Source organism: Acomys minous (genome assembly GCF_964271855.1).
Source record: "Acomys minous genome assembly, chromosome: 18".
In the NCBI taxonomy this organism is placed as follows: Eukaryota; Metazoa; Chordata; class Mammalia; order Rodentia; family Muridae; genus Acomys; species Acomys minous.
In genome coordinates, this window is record NC_140501.1 from 33,455,144 (window position 1) to 33,476,835 (window position 21,692).

Genomic DNA, 21,692 nt, shown 5'->3' on the forward strand with positions numbered 1-21,692 from the left:
CAGACAAATGTCATTCCATGCTATTTATTTATGCAAAGTAATGGTCTCACCATTGAAAATTATATAAGCAAAATATTCATCAACCTTGAAAACAACCAAAGATGTTCTATATCCTGCAGAATCACATATTCAGTCAAGATTATACTTTAAATATCAACGACTCATCTCAGTACTCTGCAAATTTGCCTTTATATTTAATAGTTAAAATGATGTGTATACCAAAGAAGTGTTAGATTTATCAGTGAATGTCTGACTTAAACACCTATATGTAAATACTCAGGAGAAAATGGATCTAAAGAGAAAAAGCCTAAGAATCTCTGCCTGCACTAAACGCTTTCAGATTCCGGTTTCCTTCAGTTCTTCTGTCTCTTTCCTTATTGACTTAGTTTTCAAACTCTTCAAAACTACTATGGGCAACCTGTGTGACACACATTAGTCACTTGGAAGTCTTTAAAAAGAATCCAGAACTCAGACCTACCTCACTATGATACCCAGAAATAAAAGCCCAAAAGTACTGCCCATCATATGCACTACAAACTGTTGGTTGAAATGAAGAAAACCTAACAGTTAGTAGGCCTTGAGAGAATGTTAAGTCCTTCACCCTCATTTCCCTCCTCTTTCTTCTCTTCCGCTCTCCATCCTTCCTCCCTTCTCATTCATCCACTTAACTGACAACTTCTGGCTTCAAGCTGATATGATATGAAAACTGTTCAGTGAATGAAGAGTTTGTATTTAGGCAACTCATTACTAGGTCCTCCACAGCGCCCCTCCTCTCCTCTCAGGAAGCTGACTTTCAGATGTATATCCTTTGCTTCCAGTCCACCCACTGACTCGTCCTATAGTTAAAGTACACAGTTAGTATATTATGTAATTATAGGGGAAGATGTCCATAAGATGGTCCATAGAAGGTGGTTTGTATAGGATTAATGCCAGATCAACAAGAAAAATAACAGGCAAGGAAAACAGTACAACATACATAGTAGCACAATGGTTTTATTGATGGCAGAAGAAAATTTCTTCTTCCACATGTAAAGTCATTTGCTCTACTGAACTTAGTACTTCCCCCTTGCTTTGTATACGCTGACTCTTTTCCCTAAGATCTGCCTGTTTCTTTCTCCAAAACTCAGATCCAGCATGTTGATGCTCATTCTGAAGAAGTGTGGAAAATCTAGGAGTGGGCTGCCGAGATGCTTCAGTTGGTGCCTTCCTCCTTCACAAAATCCTGTTTCAAAAAGAAGAAAATAAAATTGAGCCTAGATTGCCTCTTCTGTACTTTATAAAGACATAGCTCTGCTGAAAGTTTTTTTTAATGTGAAATGTTCATATAAATATCAGTACTCTCATACAGAATTGATTAGAAAAAAATCTGGTTCATAAACTTAAATCTCTATAGAAAGCAACATTAAAATGCCAACATTTAGGCCAGGCAGTGGTGGTGCACACCTTTAGTTCCAGCACTCGGGGAGGTGGAGGCTGACAGATCTCTGAATTCAAGGCCAGGCTGGTCTACAGAGTGAGTTCCAATACAACCAGGGATACACAGAGACAAGCTATCTTGAGAAACCAAAACCAAACCAAAGACCCCAAATTCAAAAAATATACAGAATTCTCTTCTTTAAGTGTATCCCTGGTGGGCTAGAGTGGGTGTTGACTGCAGGGACTTGGATTCAGTGACTAGTTCCTTCAACGCGTAAGACTTAAATGAGAAGCAGTTATCCAATTGGGCTTTCCACCCTGTCCTACCCACACTTCCACATTTTTAGTCCACCTAGGTCATTTACCATTTACGTTGGTCACCTGTCACCTCCCTCAACCTTTTCCCACCTTGATAGGTACCTGAATTTTTTTTTTTTTTAGATTCATTTTCTTTGAATGAGTGGGTATGCACCTGTGCGCATGTGCAGGTGTTCTCAGAGGATACGAAGGTGTGTTAGATCCTCTGACGCTGGACTTGCAGGTGCTATGAGCGTTCCAATATTGGTTCTGGGAACTAAACTCAATTCTCTGTGAGAGCAAACAGCACCTGCTCTTAAGGGTGGAGTCATCTCTCCAGCACCAGGTAGCACAGTATTTGAAACGACAAAAGTTATAAGAGCTGAGATAGATAATGAAGAGACTTGTTGGGTCGGCTTCACAAAGGAGACAGTGCTAGGCCAAGGATAGGTAATCCACTACTGTAAACGCATAGCTCCTAAGTCGCCCAAAGCCCACAGACTCCTAAACAGAAAAGAGAGCTCCCAGATACTGCTTTCCTTTAATTAAACAATTATATATGCACGTGGTAGGGGACAGTGTGTGTACCATGGCATACATGTGGATGTCAGGTGACAACCTTGTGGAGCACACTCTTTCCTTCTGTATGTGGGCTCCACAAATAGACTGACTGAAGTGGTCAGGTGGTGTGGCGAGTGCTTTACCACTGAAACACCCCGTCAGCTTGAGCCCTGTATGCTCATATGCTGACATAATGTCAGTCCTGCAGCACCACAGGCTAATTGCTGTTTTCATAAGGATAATTTTCCTGACTCTGATACAAAAATTATGCAAAACAATGCTACATAAGGTTGTCTAAAAATAATCTACATTTAAAAACATACCTTTTACTAGCTAAAAATTGTGTTAAAAGCTGGAGCTTTTGAGAAGAAACGTGGTCACTGCATCTACAGAGAGCTATTCATTTTAAGGTTTCTAGTTAACTCTGAAGATTATTCTTCCATTAAATAAATAACTTGGACCAAAGTTCAGAATGGGTTCACAGTACATATTGCTAATCCTCATAATACTAGGGAGTTCCAGCTGATCTGTCTTACAATTTCTCTCTCTTCATAGCCAGACATGCAACTTGAACTAAGCAGTGGACAGAGCAGATTCTGTAATCCCACTTATAATCAACAGCAATAATTCTTAAATTTCATCGTGACCTTTTTATTCTTACTCAGAAGTTCACGACTGTACCAAGCACATCACATCAAAACTCCATTTTGAAACAAAAGCATCAGTAAATATTCCCAACACCCACCTTGGGTTCAGTCTACTGTAGCCATGAAAAGCCACTCGCTAGGACTATGGGTGCCCCCCCCCTCCTTTTTCAGCATTCGCAGACTCTGCCCTACACTGAATTCACTGGCTGATCCTTTGGATTTATGGAGCGCCTAGGGCTCAAATCGCATTATAAACGCCTCCTATTATCCAAAGTTTAGTCAGTATTACTGTCTGAAGAGCTATGTAGAGTCAGCCTTCTACACCCACTCACATTTTCAAACTGCACAGAACAATTACAGACAGTGCCCAGCAACTAAAATTTTGGGGATTTGGGGCTGTCTCTCCTCAAATCTCAGTCAGATACCAGCACTTTTTCTCACATTTGGAGCTATCGTTTTACTGCACAGACTCCCTTCTCTTACTAGGCCCTGCTTTGAGGTTTTGTCTTTCTTTATGAATCTCTGGTGTTGGCCTTAATATAAGGCCCAGGTGATTCAGATATGTCTCCATACTGAGAAGCAGAAAGTAGGGGTGTGTAGTGAGTTTTAAAATGTTCCTGGAAAATAAAACGCAAATTTGTAACTAAAATTCTGTCATTTATGCCCCAGGAACATACTTAAAATATAAATGAATGAATTTTAAAATTATATTTTTAGAAGTGATAACAGAAATGCCTAAACTATTTCTCAGGATCCTAAGTAATTTTTGAAAAAAAAACACTAATTGAGCATACTTAACTTCATGTTTATATTCATGGAAAATCAAATGGCTGACTACCAATATGTATTTCTATTGGATGTTTAAGATAATAGAAACTTAAAGGAAATGAGAAGAAAAAAAAAGTTTTCAATTTTGTAATAAGGACAGGAAGTGTATTTATTGTATTGCTAAACATCCCATTCAAGACAGTTTCTCAGCAATATCTAATTTTCTTTCATTGGCTTTAATATTTTGAGCTAAATGCAAAAATATTTTTTCCTAGCCAACACAGCAAGTCTTGCTCACTTTACTGTTTAGTAAACTCTACGACAAATTAGTTTTTTAAATGATTGCCAGCCAAAATTAAGTTTTTTGGTTGATACTGGGAATCTAAAATTTTGAATGTTACCTTTCTTCTCTGAAAACAATGCAAGCCAAGCAAACACCTGGACCATGTGACAGACTGACTTATTTGGTCGAGTATAGAATCCAGAGCCTGTCACATCTAAGCATGCAAGGCCTCAAACAGAGTCATGCCCCAGCATCCAAGATGGAAGTTTTAACTGAGGGGGCACAGGAAGTAAGATGATGACACATTAAGTTGACTAGGAAATGACTACATTGCACTATTTGACCTCAGGCTATGGTATATAATTATTTTTAAGCAATATAGTCCTTTCCAAAGAAAACTTTCCATGGAACCCAAACACACAAAATACATGAAAGAAACTACTGGAAGGCTGAGGACTGAGCCCTCCGGCCTGGGTGCATGTTAACCTCCCCTGCTTTCTCCACTTCCAGCCCTTTGGATCCTGTTCTTTCGCACCAACCCCAAACGGAAACCCCAAGAAACCTGGCATCCTCCTGAAAACTTTTAGCTTCATTAAAAACTGTGTTGAGTGACTTAAAAATTATAGAAAGTAGGAAACTGATCTCTATTTTCACCTACTTTAAAGTGACACTTAGTTGTAAGCACAAGGACTTATTTTAAGAGTATATATTTAATCTTCCACAGTGCAAAGTTCTTTAAATTGTTATATATTTGATTCTGCTTTTTAAAAAGTCATGAGAACCGGTTCTTGGATGCTACAGAAAAACGCCCAGAGTTACGAAGCAACTCCTCTTTGATCCGTGCAAGGGTCAGGGCTGTTTGCTTGATGGCCTTGTATCGAGCGCAAAAAAGAGCCGTGATAAAAGGGAAGAGCCACACTGGCTGGCTCTGATAGTTCAGAAGTCAATTAGCATTAGGCTTTTGCTTTAGGCAGACTGTCAGATATGAAGTTAAATGTTAGAAAAGGAAAAACTTGCAAATTATATTAGAATATTAGAAATAGTTTCAAACACACGAATAAGCTTTGGGAAGCTGAAGGAGATGCAGCTCAGGAACAGCATTTTTAACACCAGGAGATGCCAGTAGGTTAAATGTTTAATGACATTTTACTCAATATATCTTAACTATCAACATAAAATTATTGAGATACTTTACTTTCCCCTATAATTCTTTGAAAGTTGTTGTTGGTGGGGGGGTTGTTTTGGGTTTTTGCTTTTGCTTTGTTTTGTTTTTTGTTTTTTAGTTTTTTTAGTTTTCACTTACAACACACCTCGATTCACATTATCTGCCCTTCAAGGACTCCATGAGTGCTGGTCACTTACCTGGAGGAAAATACACCCTGCCTACAACTCTTGGCAGAACACCTGTAAAATGAGAACTTGGGAAGAGCTGATAGAAATTTTTCAATAGTTTTGCTACTGAAACACTGGAAGTAAAATATAATTAAGTCCAGAATAGTCTGTAGGACAGTAAACGCCCAGTGAGAAAATTGTTTTCAACTCTCCAAAAGTTCCCGCATACTGGAATAATGGAATGAAAATAATAACAAGGCAGGCTAGTTACCAAAGATGGTGAAAATATTTCCTTCCAAAAGCATACTAAGAAGGCAGGTCTTTGTCAAGTGTGTGATGTCCGAGACTGTTTCCTAACTTCCTGACTTTCTGCTCTCTCTCCCAGTGAAGATGATTTTCAGACAGCTGGTTTTTTTTTTTTTTCTGGAACTAATATGAATGCTTTTAGATAAGCCAATGGCCTCCAAATCACATTTCAGTAAGCAGTCATGTTGTCTTTCTGGCTCTTGATGGTGCACTGTGAAACATCCTCTCTTCTTTAAATAAACTCAACTAGATGAAGCAATATAAAGACTTCAAAAATGAGGCAGGTTTGCTCGTATTTGTGGATCCTAGTTCTACATCTTCAGATGTGCGTATACAATTGGACCAAGTGAAGAAACCAGGAAAGAGAAAAGGAACTGGGGGAGGAGACATTGGAGAAGGAGAAGGGAGAAGTACAAAGGCTTCCCCAGGGGAAGAAATATTATAAATATAGCACTCATTTATGAAATTCTCAAAAATAAGAATAAATTTAATAAGAACATAAAGCACAAAAAAAAAAGAGAATGAAATAAGTGGTATTTTGGACAAGATTGTTCCTCATGAATGCTTGGTCCCCACTCAGTGGGAACTGTTTGGGAAGGGTAAGATGATATGGCGTTGTTGAAGGAGGTGCATCACTCAGGTTGGGCTTTGAGATTTTAAAAGCACACAGCAGGTCCCGTCTCTTTCCCTGACTGTGTCTTGTGGATCAGATGCACAGTGTCAGGTATCGCTCCATTACCACGTCTGCATGATGCCGCACTCCCACCATCATGACAGTACACTAAGCCTCTGAAACTGTAAGCAATCCCCTAATTAAATGTTTCTTTTATAAGCTGTCTTGATCATGGTGTCTCTTTGTAACGATAGAACAGTAGCTAAGGCAGCAACAGTGGAACAAAGGATTTCTAGAAGCATTTGTGTTTAAACACTGGTGGCAAAGTGGCATATCATGTCAACCCAAAGATGCAATCCTTCATCAGCTTTTTCTTTGTGCATCATTATGAAACATCAGTAGCTGAACTTGTGTTGTACACAAAGCACATTGTTCCTTATATGAAAACTATCTCACGACGTCAATTTTACCTTTTCACATTAGTTCCGGGCCCGAGGAGGTTGGTAAAACTGCTGTGTTGGCCGAGTGGATCGTCGTGGCTGTCCATCACCTCCTCTACGAAACTCAATGGTGTGATCATAGGCGCCTTCTTCCTCCTATTTGCAAAGAATAGTGATTTAGCATGTTCAAAGTAGCTCCAACTTTCCTAAGGTAAATATGGTTTATAGTCTTCATGTTAAAATACCTTCTTAAGCTGTCAACAGAGAGAGGCAAGGGTAAGGGGGAAAGGCAAGAGATATTAAAGGAAACAATTTCCAAAGAATAGCATGACTGTCACATCAAATGATGAAATGTGAAGAACACAGAAAGGATCAAACATTATTCTCCTGAGTATTTCTTCTGAATACATTTTGGATGTTTAGTACAGAAAGCAGTCTTAGGAAGACAGCAAAAAGGGGTTGAAGAGCCAGAGAACATTCAACAACTATCTACCCTCATTTGATGAAATCTTCAACATTAAGAATCTTCTTACATCTAGAGACAGAGAAAATAATATATTGAAATGGAGGTGCGGTTATGCAATTTAAATACACAAAAGCTTCATGCAAGAGAAAGCATAGTAAAGCATTTATTCCCTTCCCTTCCTCATGGTGAAGGTGGATCTACAAGCTCAAGGAAGAACACAGGGGAATTAGAGGACTCTGATTAAAGAGCGAGCAGAGAATGTGCAGTTTATTATAATATTTGAAAAGGTCTTAAAGGCAACAAAATATAGTCAAAAAACCACACTGGTTTCTTACTGAGAGCTGCCACCCTGGAATTTTGGGGGTTTTTTGGTTGTTTTTGTTTGTTTGTTTGTTTTGTTTTTTTTTTTTGAGTGTGCTTTTTAAAAATTAATTCAGCTATGAGTTAGGTACCCTATCAGAATGAGGGAAAAAAACTGGCTCTCAGTTTTATTTATGCAAGAAATAGCATCTATTTTTACTGAGTAGAATTTAAATTCCAGCTAAATTATCAGAGTACAATAATTTGCATGATTTTGGAAATTTATTCTTTCTCCCTCCTCTTCATGTTATGAATCTTTTTTTCTCAAAGCTTTCCCTTGACTCTAATAATAACATAGGAAGCTATAAGAAAGTCTGAGTTGCACTTCTTGACTTTTTACATATTGTACTACTGCACTATAGCGGGCCAGAAACAGGTAGAGGCTAAGACGTTCTGACTGCACACTGATAGTATTGGGTATGAACTCGTCTCATGATTAAGCACTCTCTTCAGTATTCAAAAGAAAGCATGTACTTTACACTTTAGAGAAAAGATACTGAAGTCCAGGAACTATATAAGACAACTAAGACAGATTTAGTTTGAATGTAAACATTTCTGTTTAAACCTGTGTCTCCATCTGCCTGCAAAAGAAATAAGCGATAAGCCAACAATTAATGATCATTTTCAAGGACCTGTCATGCTACAAAGAATAGTGAAATCTTCCAATTCATCTGATGTAATTCAATAGCCAGTTTTAAAGAGACAAAAATGGGATGAGCTCTCCTTTCCCCAAATCCCTTTCAAAGGTCAGTCTCCAATTGTTTAGAGGCCTCAGATCTGGAACTCTGCACAGCATTTAAAATGCAGGAGGAAAAGCTAAAGCATTCTTAGGAAAGGAGAAAGCTATCATTTTATTATTCTGATCACTGTTTTGAATGATGATTATCAAATATTACTGCAAATTTGAAAAGGAGATATACTTAATTTTATGACAAATGACAACACTTAAAGCCTTGCATATTAACTAAAAGGGATGAAAATATATCTGGTACTTTAGGGGAGGAAGTAATTATTGCAGGAATCATGCTTGAATGTTAATCTTCCCTACACCCAGCTGCAGAACTGGCTGGAGAAGATCTGAAAAGTCCTTGCTTTACAATGAAACACATCATTAGAAGTTAGACACAGCACGTGCTGAGCAACTGCCTAATAAAAATGATATTGCTATTGAAAAGCTGTCTCTCTGGTCTTAAAACATGCAGACTGCACTCACTAGAGCCAATTAGTGTTAGGGAGATGACCAGCCATGAAATTTCTTGCACGTAATTTGATATCTTCACAATCATTTTATACAAAGTGGCAGTCAAAAACTGAGATTCTCATGGCTTACTTTTCAATTACTGTCAAAGGCACAATCTTTGCTTTCATTAACTTTTAAATATCTCCTGCAGTGCAGCTGAGGGCAAACTTTGCTTTCACGTAGCACCCACTAACGTCTGCAGGAGGAATGTTGAGTGTTGACTGCACCCCATCCCACTTCATACAGCATAGTTCTATTATAGGTGACGAGTCTGGCCTATCTAATGGAACTGGGCCATTGCTCTGGCCTATCTTCTTCCTTTAGGTTCCAAAACAAATTGAAAACTCAAAATTATTTCATTGTTCAGGAGCAAATTAAAACAAACAACAACAACAAAAAACTGACACTGCATCATAGCCAGCAGCATCCTGGAAGGTCATCCAGTCCATCCCACTAGATTTGATGGACATATCTGTTAACCTAGAGAGAGAAAGCAATTTTCCCCAAGTCACAGAGCTCAATCAATACAAGGAGTCCTGGTAGAAACTATTTTGTTTCTGACTCCCAGCAAGGTTCTTTATAAGGTTTCGAATAACTTCATGTGATAGAAACAGCCAATATGATCTTCACCTGGGCTTTTGAGACTTCATACTAGTTATTAGGACTCTAACTTTGTTCACCTCATCTGTTATCAAAATACAGCCTGATTTCCATGTTCACTGGCCTACTGAAACCTTTCATGAGCAGACACACACACACACACCCATCTCCTACACAAATAAAATAAAAAAAACCTGCAAGAACTGCTCTGACAAGCACAAAACAAATGTATTTTTAAGCAAAGCAAAGTAACCAACAAAGATGACATTAATAATTTCAACAATACAAAGTTGAAACTTTGCAACATCTCTTTTACATACTGTCTTTGCATATTGTTTTGCATACTGTATTCGGAGAACACACACATGCACCCAAACATACATATTCCGTCTGTAAGCGAGTTGTTCTATTAAATGCCACTATAAACTGGTCTATCATACAGCCTATGTTCCAGGACCATTGATGAAGTATAGTTAAACATATGAGCAAGCACGTAAGGTAGTAGCTGGTGAGCAGGGATGTTTGCTAGGAGCTGCTTTGTCTTTCTGTGCAGCAAATGAGAATGGCAATCAAGTGAACGAACAGCCCACAGAACGAGGGAAGGTTTTCTAGCTATACATCAGACAGGGAGTTAGGATCTAGAATGTAAGCATCAGAAACCAACAACCAACCAATCAAACAAACAAACAAACCTAAACATGAGGGATGCGTGGACCTAAAGAGAGTTATCAAAAGACAAAATACAAATAGCCAGGATAAGTTCTTTAAAATGTTCAATATCCTCAGCCATAGGGACTTACGTAATTATTTTTATCTTATCCCAGTCAGAATGGTTAAGATCCAAAGAAACAAATAACAGCAAATGTTGGCATGGACATAGAGAAGCACCCTCATTCACTGCTGGTATAAGTACAAAGAGGTACAACCACTCTGGAAATCAGTATGTACCTTCTCCAAAAAAGCTGAAAATGCATCTACCACATGATCCAACTATACTACTCTTGGCAGTACACAGAAAGTACTCTATACTACACCATAGTCTAGAGATACCTGCTCATCCATGTTCATTGTTGCTCTATTCACAACAGCTAGGAAATAGTCTATATGTCCACCAACTGATGAACAGATAAGGAAAATGTTACATATTTACACAGTGGGATATTATTCAGCTATTAAAAAAAAAAACAAAGGAAATTCACAAGTAAATGGATGGAGCTTGAAACAACCATCCTGAGTGAGGTAACCCAGACCCAGAGAGACAAATGTTTCACGTCTTCTCTCATTTATGGATGCTAGCTTTGGATCTTTCACTATGTGTTTCATTGAGAATACCCACAGAAGTCAAAGGAAATAAATAAGGGCCCATGGGGAGGGCAGAAAGAATACACTAGTATAAAGGGTTAAAAGGAAATTATGGAACAGAAAGGGGTAAATTGTGTTTACCCAGAAGAGGGGATGGAAGGGCAGATTAAGACTTCCTACTATCGAAGCTCCCTAAAATATGTTTATCCACATAGATTTTAAAAAGTTGAAGTAAAGATGTCCTTTAATAGGGGGTAATGGCCATATATGACGCCAACTAACAAATCAAAAGCCCAGGGCCAGGACTGAGCTTCTTCTTTATGAGTCTTTGGCCAGTGAGGTTCCAAAGACTATTAAACACTTAAGGTTACTGCCAGTGTTCTGGGCTACCTTCCAGAGCTTGATGGCAAGATTGTATTGCTGAAGACATCACATACTTGACACACAGAACATGGCGAAATCAAGGCCTGACTGGAAGCTTTTCAATGGGTTTACTTTGCCTATCTGGTCAGATTACATTAACAGGCATACAACCAAACAATGTGAAACTAAGCAAACAAGCACTGTAAAGACAAACATGCTTTTACAAACATTACGCAATGGACTGCAAAGTCCATTAATATATTGTAAATGATCTCTTTATAAATTATTACCCTAATATCCTATTGTATTAGAATGGCTGAAAATTGAAATGAAAAATGACTCAACTTTTATTTTCTTGAGGTTTGAGGATAACTAACTTCTATGCCCACAACTGTTACATGCAATCAACACTAATCTTTAGTTTATTAATTGCCTTTTTTTTCCTTTCCAGGACATACATTCTACTCTAACATTTATAGTTTAACAAACAAACAAAAAACAAAAAAAAAACAAAGAAACAAACAAACAAACAAAAAACCCAGCAAGGCCCATGATAGCCCAGAACTACAAACTATAGGGCAAAGTTGTCAATAATGCTTAGTATGGCAAACTAAAAAGTTACTATTTGCTTAAGTAATTAATTTCACAACCTGACTAAGGCACAGGTCCCTTGACATTCCTGGCTTCCTCTCTGGTATGCTTCCAAACAGTGATGGGGAGTGACACAGACTGCACAGACTTCAGTACTCTAAAGGGCACTGGGGAATCACAGGCAGATTTTCTCTTTGTATTGTTATTGATTTAGAGGATAAATGTGGTGCTTCTCTTTCATTCAAATGAAATCATATGCTAATACCAACATAAGACAAATAGGCTCAGGCTACAAAGCGTAGCCGTGTATATAGGCCTATGTCTTTCTCTTTCTCACAGCTACCAAACTTAGAGACCTGTGGGGCACAAACATTACAAAACTCAACCCAGCTTCACTTCGGGCATATGTTCCAAACTACAGTATGTGGCTAACAGAAGGAAGGGCACATACTACAGCACCGTCTCCAGCTCTTCCCATGAAGAAGATCTATGGCCTGTCGTTGTCTCATTTGTTAAAAAGAACTCACCTTGTGCAAGTAGAAAAAACCCTTAGGTTCAACAATATATGAGATAGTTGTTACAATGCAAAATCAAATACAGCAAATGTTATAACAATGACAGCTTAGGTTTTAGAATTGTCATGGAAACAAATACCATATTAAAAGAAAACAGGGAAGGAAATTAGTCTCCATTCTTCCATTTTCATGCACCATATCTGGTAATGTTTTATTTAAAGTAAAACATCTTATGGTAGAAGACAAGAGGAGAACATTAATCAAAGAAAGAATAATAATAAGATTCAAAATCTAATTACCAAACAACTGTTTCTATATTTATGACACATTCATAATAATACTGTTTCCTTCTGATAAAATATAAAACTTCAAAAGGACTGTGGACCATTTCACTAAATAAATCACTTCTGACTTCCTTTTTAAAGACTTTATTTCCCATTAAAGGCATAGTGGAGAACACCTGTAATCCTAGCACAGTGGGGAGAGGCAGGGCATGTGGGCCAGTCTCAGCTATGGAGCAAGGAGGAGGAGAGCCTGAACTACAAAGGCTTTTCTCAATTAACCAAAATAAATAGATAGATAGGTATGAATTAAAAAAGTAACAAAAACCCTGTTTTCTAAAATCATATTAAAATTGGTGACTCTATAGGCAGCACAAAGTCATCTGAATACATACATACATAGTTAAAAGTTTCTTCTGCCAAGTTAAAGACAACATTTTAACAGGGATTTTTGAGTGACAGGCAAAGCTATTACAGGTCCATTGTCACAGTCCTGACTCACAGGTTTCCTTCCCTTTAACTCAATGTACACCAGCTGCTTTGGGCAGTTCAGGCACCCAGGAAAATTCAACTAAATATCAAAAGGTTGTATTGTATCTTAAGCAGAGAAAAGGAGCCTTTTAAAAGTAAGAGTAGTAAATTTAAATAATAAAAGTCATGGACCCTGTTCTATTCAAAACTACCTCTACACATAACTACTAATTTGAAATAGATTTAGGGCATGTTAATTTTGGTGTGTGTCATTTTCACTTATTTGTAAGGTTTAATAAAGTCTATAAAATTAAGAAACAGAAAAAGAGGATTAGATATTTATTCTACAATAGTGTGGCATTTTAATGTTATTTAATATTTATAATAATGATTTGAGTTTCTTCATCTCACCACTCTCTAGAAGAAACTAAGGCTCAGAATACATTGTCCCACAGTATTTAGTGGCCATTTTTTTAGTGAGGCTGCTCTAAATGTTTTTAGTTTGAAGAACATAGTGTTTCATTAATAGTTCTCACTTTAGATAGCTTTCCTTTAACTTTTCTAGTAGGTTTTTTAACTTCAGAATTTTCAGCATTGCTGAGGAATATTTGAAAAATGAGTTACACACATTTAAAACACACACTGAAATAAAAGACATACATATAACAGCCATCACCTCACAGTTACCGTGATCTCACTGATTTTGTCCCTCCCCTCTCCTTTTTTTTTGAAGAACAGTAAGAAGCCACTTGTTCTGCACAACACAAGTGCTAATTGTCTTCGCCAAGCTGCCCTGCTCCAGGACACTGTCACCTTGCACAACTTTATTCCCTCTGAACATCTCCTCATTTAACCTAACCCTTGTTCCTGGCAACCGCCACCCCTACTCACAGCTTCTTTTAATTAAACTTGACTCTATTAGATCCTCTATATAAATGGAATCATACAGTCTCACTTTGCATAACATTATTTTAAACGATTTTTCAAATTATGGGTGCATGTGTATGGATATATGAACATATGAATGCAGATCCACAGAGTCCAAAAAAGGGTACTGGATTCCGGGAGCTGCAGATGCGCAGATGGTTCGAGCTACCTCATGGGTGATGGGGAGAGCAATCAGTGCATCTTAACTGCCAAGTCGGCCATCAACTCTTTCCTTTGTAGGGCAAGAGCAGTAGGAGCTCTCACTTCCCAGGCATTTCTCTAGGTCTGGGCACATCTACAGTCCCATGCTGTATGATTACATGGATGCTTCAGCACAATCATCATTTAATTAATGGTCACCATCTTTGCTGAAATACTACAGTTAAATCCAAAGAATTACTACTTAAAAAAGGAAAAATAAAAGCATCTCTCTGAAACCAACTGTCTTAACAGGTTAGACTTTCCAGGGCTGCAAACAGGAAGCGTGGTCTACTCTAAAGACATCAGTCTGCTCAAAGAGACGTTGACTCACAGCAGGGCTCTCAGGAGCTCTCTGCCTGTGACCAGGGCTGACCGGTGGTACGGAGTCCACCATGGCTGGACACACTGCTTCAGTTTTCCTATCATGTTTCAAGGCAGGAAACAGTAATGATGTCATTATTTGAGAATTATATGAGAAAATACAAATTTCAACAAATAGGCAATCCATTCGACATTAATCTAAAGTGAATAATTGTAAATAAAAGGCATGTTTCCTTCAATTAAACTATTTAGATTGAGGTAGTTTGCTGAGAAGTGGAACTGAGCTCCTTACAGTACTACTCCAATTGAGCATATAGATAAAGAAAAAAACTCTGGAGAAAACAAAAGCCAAAGCAATGAAAACAAAACAAACAACCGTCACAAAATTACTTCAGAGGCTCAAAAGCTATAAACAGAAGGTGAGTAATTTCATTTGTATAATTAATATGTGAAAGAATGAACACCTAAAAATTTATCATTATAACACATTCTACTGCCATGACTTTTCTTTCTGGAGGGCAGTCATTTTTGTGTATAAGGAAAAAAAGAGAAAAAGACCAAAAAGGGAGGAAATTAGCAAAAGGGCATAGCTGAAAAATAATCATCAAAAGTTACAGACAGTATTTGATAAACTTTCAGTATTTTGAGATGAAATTAAAATAAAGTCACATGATCAACCTCTTGAATATCTTGCTTTTAGCCTATACCCCTAAAATAACAAATACCACTGACAGTAAAAGAAAGGAGTTAAAAGCAGTATATAGGAGGAGAAGGACAGTAGTAATGGCCTCCTATGTCCACAGATAAATTTATGGTAAATGTTTAATATTTGCAGGAGCAATGCATTATAAAATATGATAATTGAGCACATGTTCTAGAATATTTTATAACTAAGCATAATATCATATAATATACATAATATTTTATATATAACAAACATATAATTTATATACTTTATCAAGAGCACTAATTACAAGTGACAACTCCTATTTCACTTCCATAATTTATATTACTTTTTACCATTTGCAACAGTATGCTAATATAACAGAACTTAAGATAACAAAAATAATTCTTTCTCAGAAAGCAGTAATTACCAGATCTTAACACCAAACTGGCTTTTACTGTAAAACAGCCCAATGCAATTCCCTTTAGGGACCAACTGAAATAGATTCATATGGTATGCCACAGGGACCTGGACACCAATTTATAAAACTGAATTAGAAAAACAACAACACTTTATGTTCAGTTGATAAATTATAGAACAAATCTCTACTTTTAAAATTGAGGTCAGAAAGGGAGATTTGGTAGGAAATGCTTCATATAATTATCAGTATCGAATGGCAGCAAAATGGATACTTTCCTGTTTTCTCTTTTTCATTAAGAATTAAGGAATTTAAAAAGACAAATAAAAATTTAATATTTTTTATTTAAATCTTTTTTTAAAATTTCTTATTAATTTATTCTTGTTACATCTCAATGGTTATCCCATCCCTGTGTCCTCCCATTCTTCCCTTCCTCCCATTTTTCCCCTTACTCCCCTCCCCTATGACTGTTCCTGAGTGGGATTTCCTCCCCCTGTATATGCTCATAGGGTATCAAGTCTCTTCTTGGTAACCTGCTGTCCTTCCTCTGAGTGCCACCAGGTCTTAAAGCAAGTATACACAACACTGTCTTCATGATCTTCTGAGTGATAAAAAGCAACCCTACATTTAACAACACTCATCAAGGCTAGTGAGGTCACTAAGGCTACCGTTTGAGGAATGTGAGGTGCTTGGGGGCACAGCTGTCCCCTCACCACAGGAATGCAGGTGGTACCTCCTTTAGGTCAAGGCATGGGCATCAGCAGTCCTGCCTCTCCTACTACAAAGGAAGGCTGCACTTTTAGACCTGCTGGCTGGGTTTTCCAGCTGGGTCTGTTTCCTCCTCCATATCCAGATTAGACTGTGTAAGATGAAGGATTTTTTTTTTTTTTACATTTTCTCATTCTTTTAATAAGAGTCACTCGTCAAGTGTCATTATTTCCAGGATCTCCATCACTGAACAGTCCTTCACATTTTGGGACTGGCTATTCCACACAGGCTGCTACTTGGGCTAATGTTTCAAATACGACTGGCCTAGATAATACTACTACATATCTGTCATGAACAAAGTACTCGCCTCTGCTTGACAATGTACAACTATATGTGGCAGCTGCTTTAAAGCTTTTATCAGTTGCTCAACCAGTTTATTCACACTGTGCTTAACACTGAGTGAGATCCTTGCGACTAGCTCCCAAGTCTGATTCATTACATATTTGTTGAGGATTCGTTTCTAAACCTAAGCACAGAGCTCCACATTAAATGCAGCTGAAGTCTGTGCATACCAATAGCCTCACTCAGACACAATACTCTTATTGGCAATTGTGAATGACTGTGCAACAACATGTCATAATTTCTGCAGTGTGGGTGGAAGTTAGAGGACTGCTCCCAAAAGGGAACTTCTAGATGGGTAGTGACTATACACCTGAACCGGGACACTAGCTTGCAGTGCATTCGGAAATGATAAGACATCCCAACATAGTATTAACCTCTTCCACCAGGGTGATAGAGGCAAACGCCTTTAATCTCAGCACTCCAGAGGCGGAGGCAGTGGATCTCTGAGGCCAGCCTCATCACAGGGGAAGTTCCAGGACAGCCAGAGCTGCAGACAAACCTTGTCTCAAAAAACCAAAAAGAAAGGAAAAAAAAAAAGATTTAATTCTTCCGGCAATGGATAGCATGAAAAGGAGGTTGGCTGATTTTCTGGGCTCACCTCTAATTCCTGCCTGCCCTTGAGAAGCATCAGCTCATGCTTCTACCAACCGTCATCTTCATTTCTGTTCTTAATACCATACAAATGTACTGTTTTTACTTTTTCAGAGAAATAAGGAAACTCAGTTGACTCTCTGTGATAACTGGCACTAGGTAAAAGACATTTTGTTTGACGAATTTATCAAAATATAAGCCTACCAACATGATGAACACGTATGTCACTAAACTCGCATACAGCTCGGTGAGTATCATTTATTCCCCTTCGCAAGTGAAGTGTATTCCCTGTGGTGTCAAAAAATGCCAAATCTAAACCAGTCCTTCGACTAAGACTCCAAAGATTTTAGGCAAGAAAGTTAATGCTTCAGAATCTGTATCTGCACTTTTTCTTAATGTGGTGATACTGATGATTACTTCATAGGGATCCCACAGATGTTAAATTAATTAATGTATTTCAAGAAATATGCTGGGGGGACCAGAAGAAACTCTAGCCCTCACACTTTAACCACTATGGCACATTCACCCTAATAAACTAACAAAGAGGTTGTCATTGTGCCCTTGTGTATATTTACTCATTATGCTTCAGCTTACACATGTTCCCACTGATTCCAAACTGTTCGATATGGAAGCAGTTTTGTTTTTGTTTTGTTTTGCTTTTGAAATGTCTTCTCTACTATAAGAAGCTTTCTTGGTCATTTTTAACAGTTAGATGGCTAAACAGAAAATATATATATATGATTTGTTCCAAGAGTAAAAGAGACACAGAACTATTCCCATCAACTTAAATGAATAAAAATTAGAATTCACCCTGATACAACACGAAAAATGTATCTTGCTGCCACTTGCTTTTTAGGTTAATCCAGGAAGCATTCTTTAACAACCTATAACCCTACAACCAAAACATCTGAGAAGTTCACCGTAAGTTGGGAGATCTCATTATCTTCTTTGTTCATCATCCTATATAAAGAAATAATAAAATAAAATGTGATTGTATTAAGTATGTTCTTGTCGTCATCTAAAAATGAAAAGTCCCCTTTGTCATGCAGTCTTGGCAGAGCCAAGTGAGAAAGAACAAGCTAGGAAAGCAGGAGGCTTCTGGCTTCTCTTGGATTTCACCTAACTAACAGTAGAAAGATAACCAATCACCTTGATGTGTGTGGGTGTTTGACTGTCTGTAGGCAAGTGCACCACACATGTGCAGAGTCCATGGAGGCTGGAAGATGTCATCAGATTCCCCTGGAGGTGGGTTTTTAGCCACAGTGGGGTCTGGGAATTGAACCTGAGTCCCCCAGAAGAGCAGTTAATACTATTAACCACTGTGTCATCTCTCCAGCTCACAAGCATTATTTTTTTGTTTTCACTTCATGTATAAACACAGGTCTTTTTTCCTTTGTGGAACTTAAAACTCCCTTCAAAAGAACGTAAGTTGTGTGTATTAAAATGTACGGTAAGCAGATGAGGTAATACATGTTTGTAATCCCAGCATCTAGGAAGTATAAGCAGCAGGATCAAGAATTCAAGGTTATACATGGCTACAGAGCAAGTCTGAGGCCACTCTGGGCTATTTAAGGCTCCACCTCAAAATAAATAAATAAATATAAAAAGGGACTATTAAAGTATAGCAAACAGGTCCTTTCCATTAGAGGGAAGGACTAGCCAGCTACTGGTAACAGTGTCTACATCACAAGGCAATGTGCAAGGCAAAGGATAACAAAGAGGCCCAATGCGAAATCAGAGACCTACAGAGTTCAAGGTTTTCTAACAGTTTACAAACCCTTTTCAGAATATAAAATCCACGATTCAAATTTCACTTTCATTACCTCGGAAGATGGGCATGTCAGTCTTACAAAGTAAAGAAACATCAACATGAGAAGACAAAAACAAAAACAAACAGCTTGTTCAGGGTTCAACAACAGGGTTTAACCTGTTCAAAAATCAGGTATGGGCAACAGTCCTGTCAATGTCCAAAGGCAGGTGCACTTACTGCAGGACTGGCTGAAAGCATCATGCTTGTGCCAAAGCAGAAGCCAGCCACTTATGAAAGCTCTAACAAACTACAGAGTTTCCAAGGTGTATAGGAAAGTAGTTTAAAGGGGGGAAAAAAACTTTATAACTTTGTAGCCAGAGTCCTATTAACATGAAGGACTGTGTGCCACAAGAAAAACTAATTTACTATTTAAAAGATTTGTGAATTTTATATTAGACCTACATTTTAAGAGTCCATGAAGATCTCCATTTTATTAGTAACATTAAAATAGAAAAGTTTAATAGGAAGAAATGAATGGTGTAAAGAAGTCATTTGGTTTCCTTCCAAGAGAAGTAATTTAGGACAGATGCGCAGCTCCCAACTCTAGTCCGAGCTGTTGCTGCATCTGAGCAGTTCAGAGCATCAGGCCTCAAGCAAGAGGTGAACGTCAGGGTGGTTGTTCCTTCCCAGGCCTTAAAGGAAAACAAGCGGCAGAACAAGCAATGATCAAAACCCCGCATAACTGGGCATTTTGATCTGAGAAGATGTTCACTGAGCAGTTTCTATGTTGCTTACGGCAGCCTCAGGGTTTGTCTACTTTTAGGAGAAAACATGACTGAGGTTTTAGAAGTACATATTTTGCCCAGGCTGTGGTAGACTGTGAAATTCATATTCTTTTCATCTAAGGCAGTGGTGAGTAGCCTAGAAGAGATTATGCCAATATTGTTAAATTCTAATGAGGTTTATATAACTACAAACCTCACATTTTAAGTTGATATGTACCTTAATAAAACAACAGTATTTGGATGCAATATTTCTTAACACAAAACAACCACAAGGCTATGTATACTACAATCTATTTTTATTCTATTAAGCTACCCTAAAATATCAATCTTATCCATAGCAGCTACGGCATCTAAGTGAGCTAACACAACAGCTAATTCCTTAAAGTGAGCTACTATTTTTAGTTCTATTCTCTACAGTGTCAGACACAGCACAATCTCTTTTTTATTAGTTTGAGGTGAACTATTTTATCCTAGTGATTTCGAGGTGATGAGCCTAACACTTGGTGCCAATCTAGCTCTTATTTTTCATTTTATACTAACAATTTTTTTTACAACTTACTCACATTAATAACGAACAGAGGGAGACAGAGGACTCAGTCTAAAACAGCGCCGTCTTTCTTCACTTTTCTTCCAGTGAAAAAAGGAACCCCGAGGCAGTCTTTTCACAGAGTCAAGTCATACCAGCGTATCAAACATGCTAATCTTATTATAAAAATTTTCAAAGATAATAAGGATTTCTCCTCCTTGGTATCTGCTGTGATGGACACTAGCTCTTCAAGCACATAACCAGCAGAAAAAAAGTTACATAGCCATTTACCAAAGTAAGTATTTTCAAACAGATTCTTCATATTTACCATTCTAGATTCTAAGATATTTATCTCCAGAAGTTAGATGAACACAAATAATTCTCCACTACACACTTAATTGGAAAGTTCCTAAATTTACTCAAGAATGTGCCACTGTAGCACATTTTAAGTATGAGAGGTTCATCAATCTTTGAATTAAAAAATAAATCCCATGTGTAGTATTTGTTTTAGTGAGCGATAAAACATTCAATAGTAGACCTTAGAGACAAGCTATTTTTCTAGGTTCTCTCGTCTTAGGGAAAATTATAAGCCAGTGGCTCTCAAGATGTGACCCCTTGCACAGGGGTCACATATCAGATATCTCGCTTATTGGCCATTTACATTACAACTCATAATAATAGTAAAATTACACTTCTAAAGTAGCAATGAAATAATTTTATGGTTGGGGTCACCACAACATAAGAAACAGTATTAAAGGGTCAGAGCATTTGGAAGGTTGAAAAACACTATTTTAAGTTATTTTAGGTTCAGTTAGAGATCAATTGACCATGACGGGCACTACCCCCTGTGGCGCATAACAGTTATTTTAAGGTACTATATAAATCAATGCTCTGATCATTAAAAACCATTTGTTCTAAACATAATATCCTCGTTTCCTATTTGTATTCTACCTTTAAAATTCTATAGGCGAAGGTGGACAGTATATTATAATTGTAATACAAAAATGATTATGAATATGTATAAAGTTTTTCCTCTCTTTAAACTGTTTCATGTTAGGAAATTTTCTCTTTATCAAAGAGTCCATAATAAACAGATAATTCAACAGGTTAGGTTAAGCTCCATGAGATTAAAAGTTAATCTTTTGTTTGTCTTGGATTAAAAGTTAATCTTTTGTTTGTCTTGGATATCTAACTTATTTATTTGTTTGCTTATTGCTATTAATTTAGAGATGGGTTTTATATGTTACTTAGGTTGATGTCAAAATCCTGAGCTCAGGTCACCCTCTTGCCTCGCTTTCTTAGTGATTTGGCATGCATTACCACTCCCAACTACACAGTAGTTTTAAAAAGTAATTTCCTACCCTATTTCCTTCATTCCCTTCTTCTTTTAACTGAGATATCTCCCCCACAAAGGGACAATTAATATAGCAAACAGCAGAATTTAAATCAGCCCCACCCCCAACAAACACATGTGAATCTAACATTTGCTACTGCATGTGTTAATATCTGACATCAAGATAAAGTAAAAGAGATATTGTATGGTGCTA

General features: G+C 37.5%; 1 protein-coding gene across 3 annotated transcripts in view; it reads right to left on the reverse strand.

Moving 5' to 3' along the window:
• Positions 1 to 977: 977 nt before the first annotated feature.
• Positions 978 to 21,692, reverse strand: part of TDRD3 (tudor domain containing 3) — a 130,528-nt gene continuing 109,813 nt past the window's right edge. For all 3 annotated transcript variants that reach the window (XM_084767881.1, XM_084767880.1, XM_084767882.1), the window contains 2 exons: positions 6,694 to 6,819; positions 978 to 1,222 (listed from right to left, as the gene is read on the reverse strand). In XM_084767881.1, coding sequence (XP_084624007.1) covers positions 6,703 to 6,819 — 117 coding nt within the window. In that variant the 3' untranslated portion in view covers positions 978 to 1,222; positions 6,694 to 6,702. The remainder of the gene's footprint in view (positions 1,223 to 6,693; positions 6,820 to 21,692) is intronic.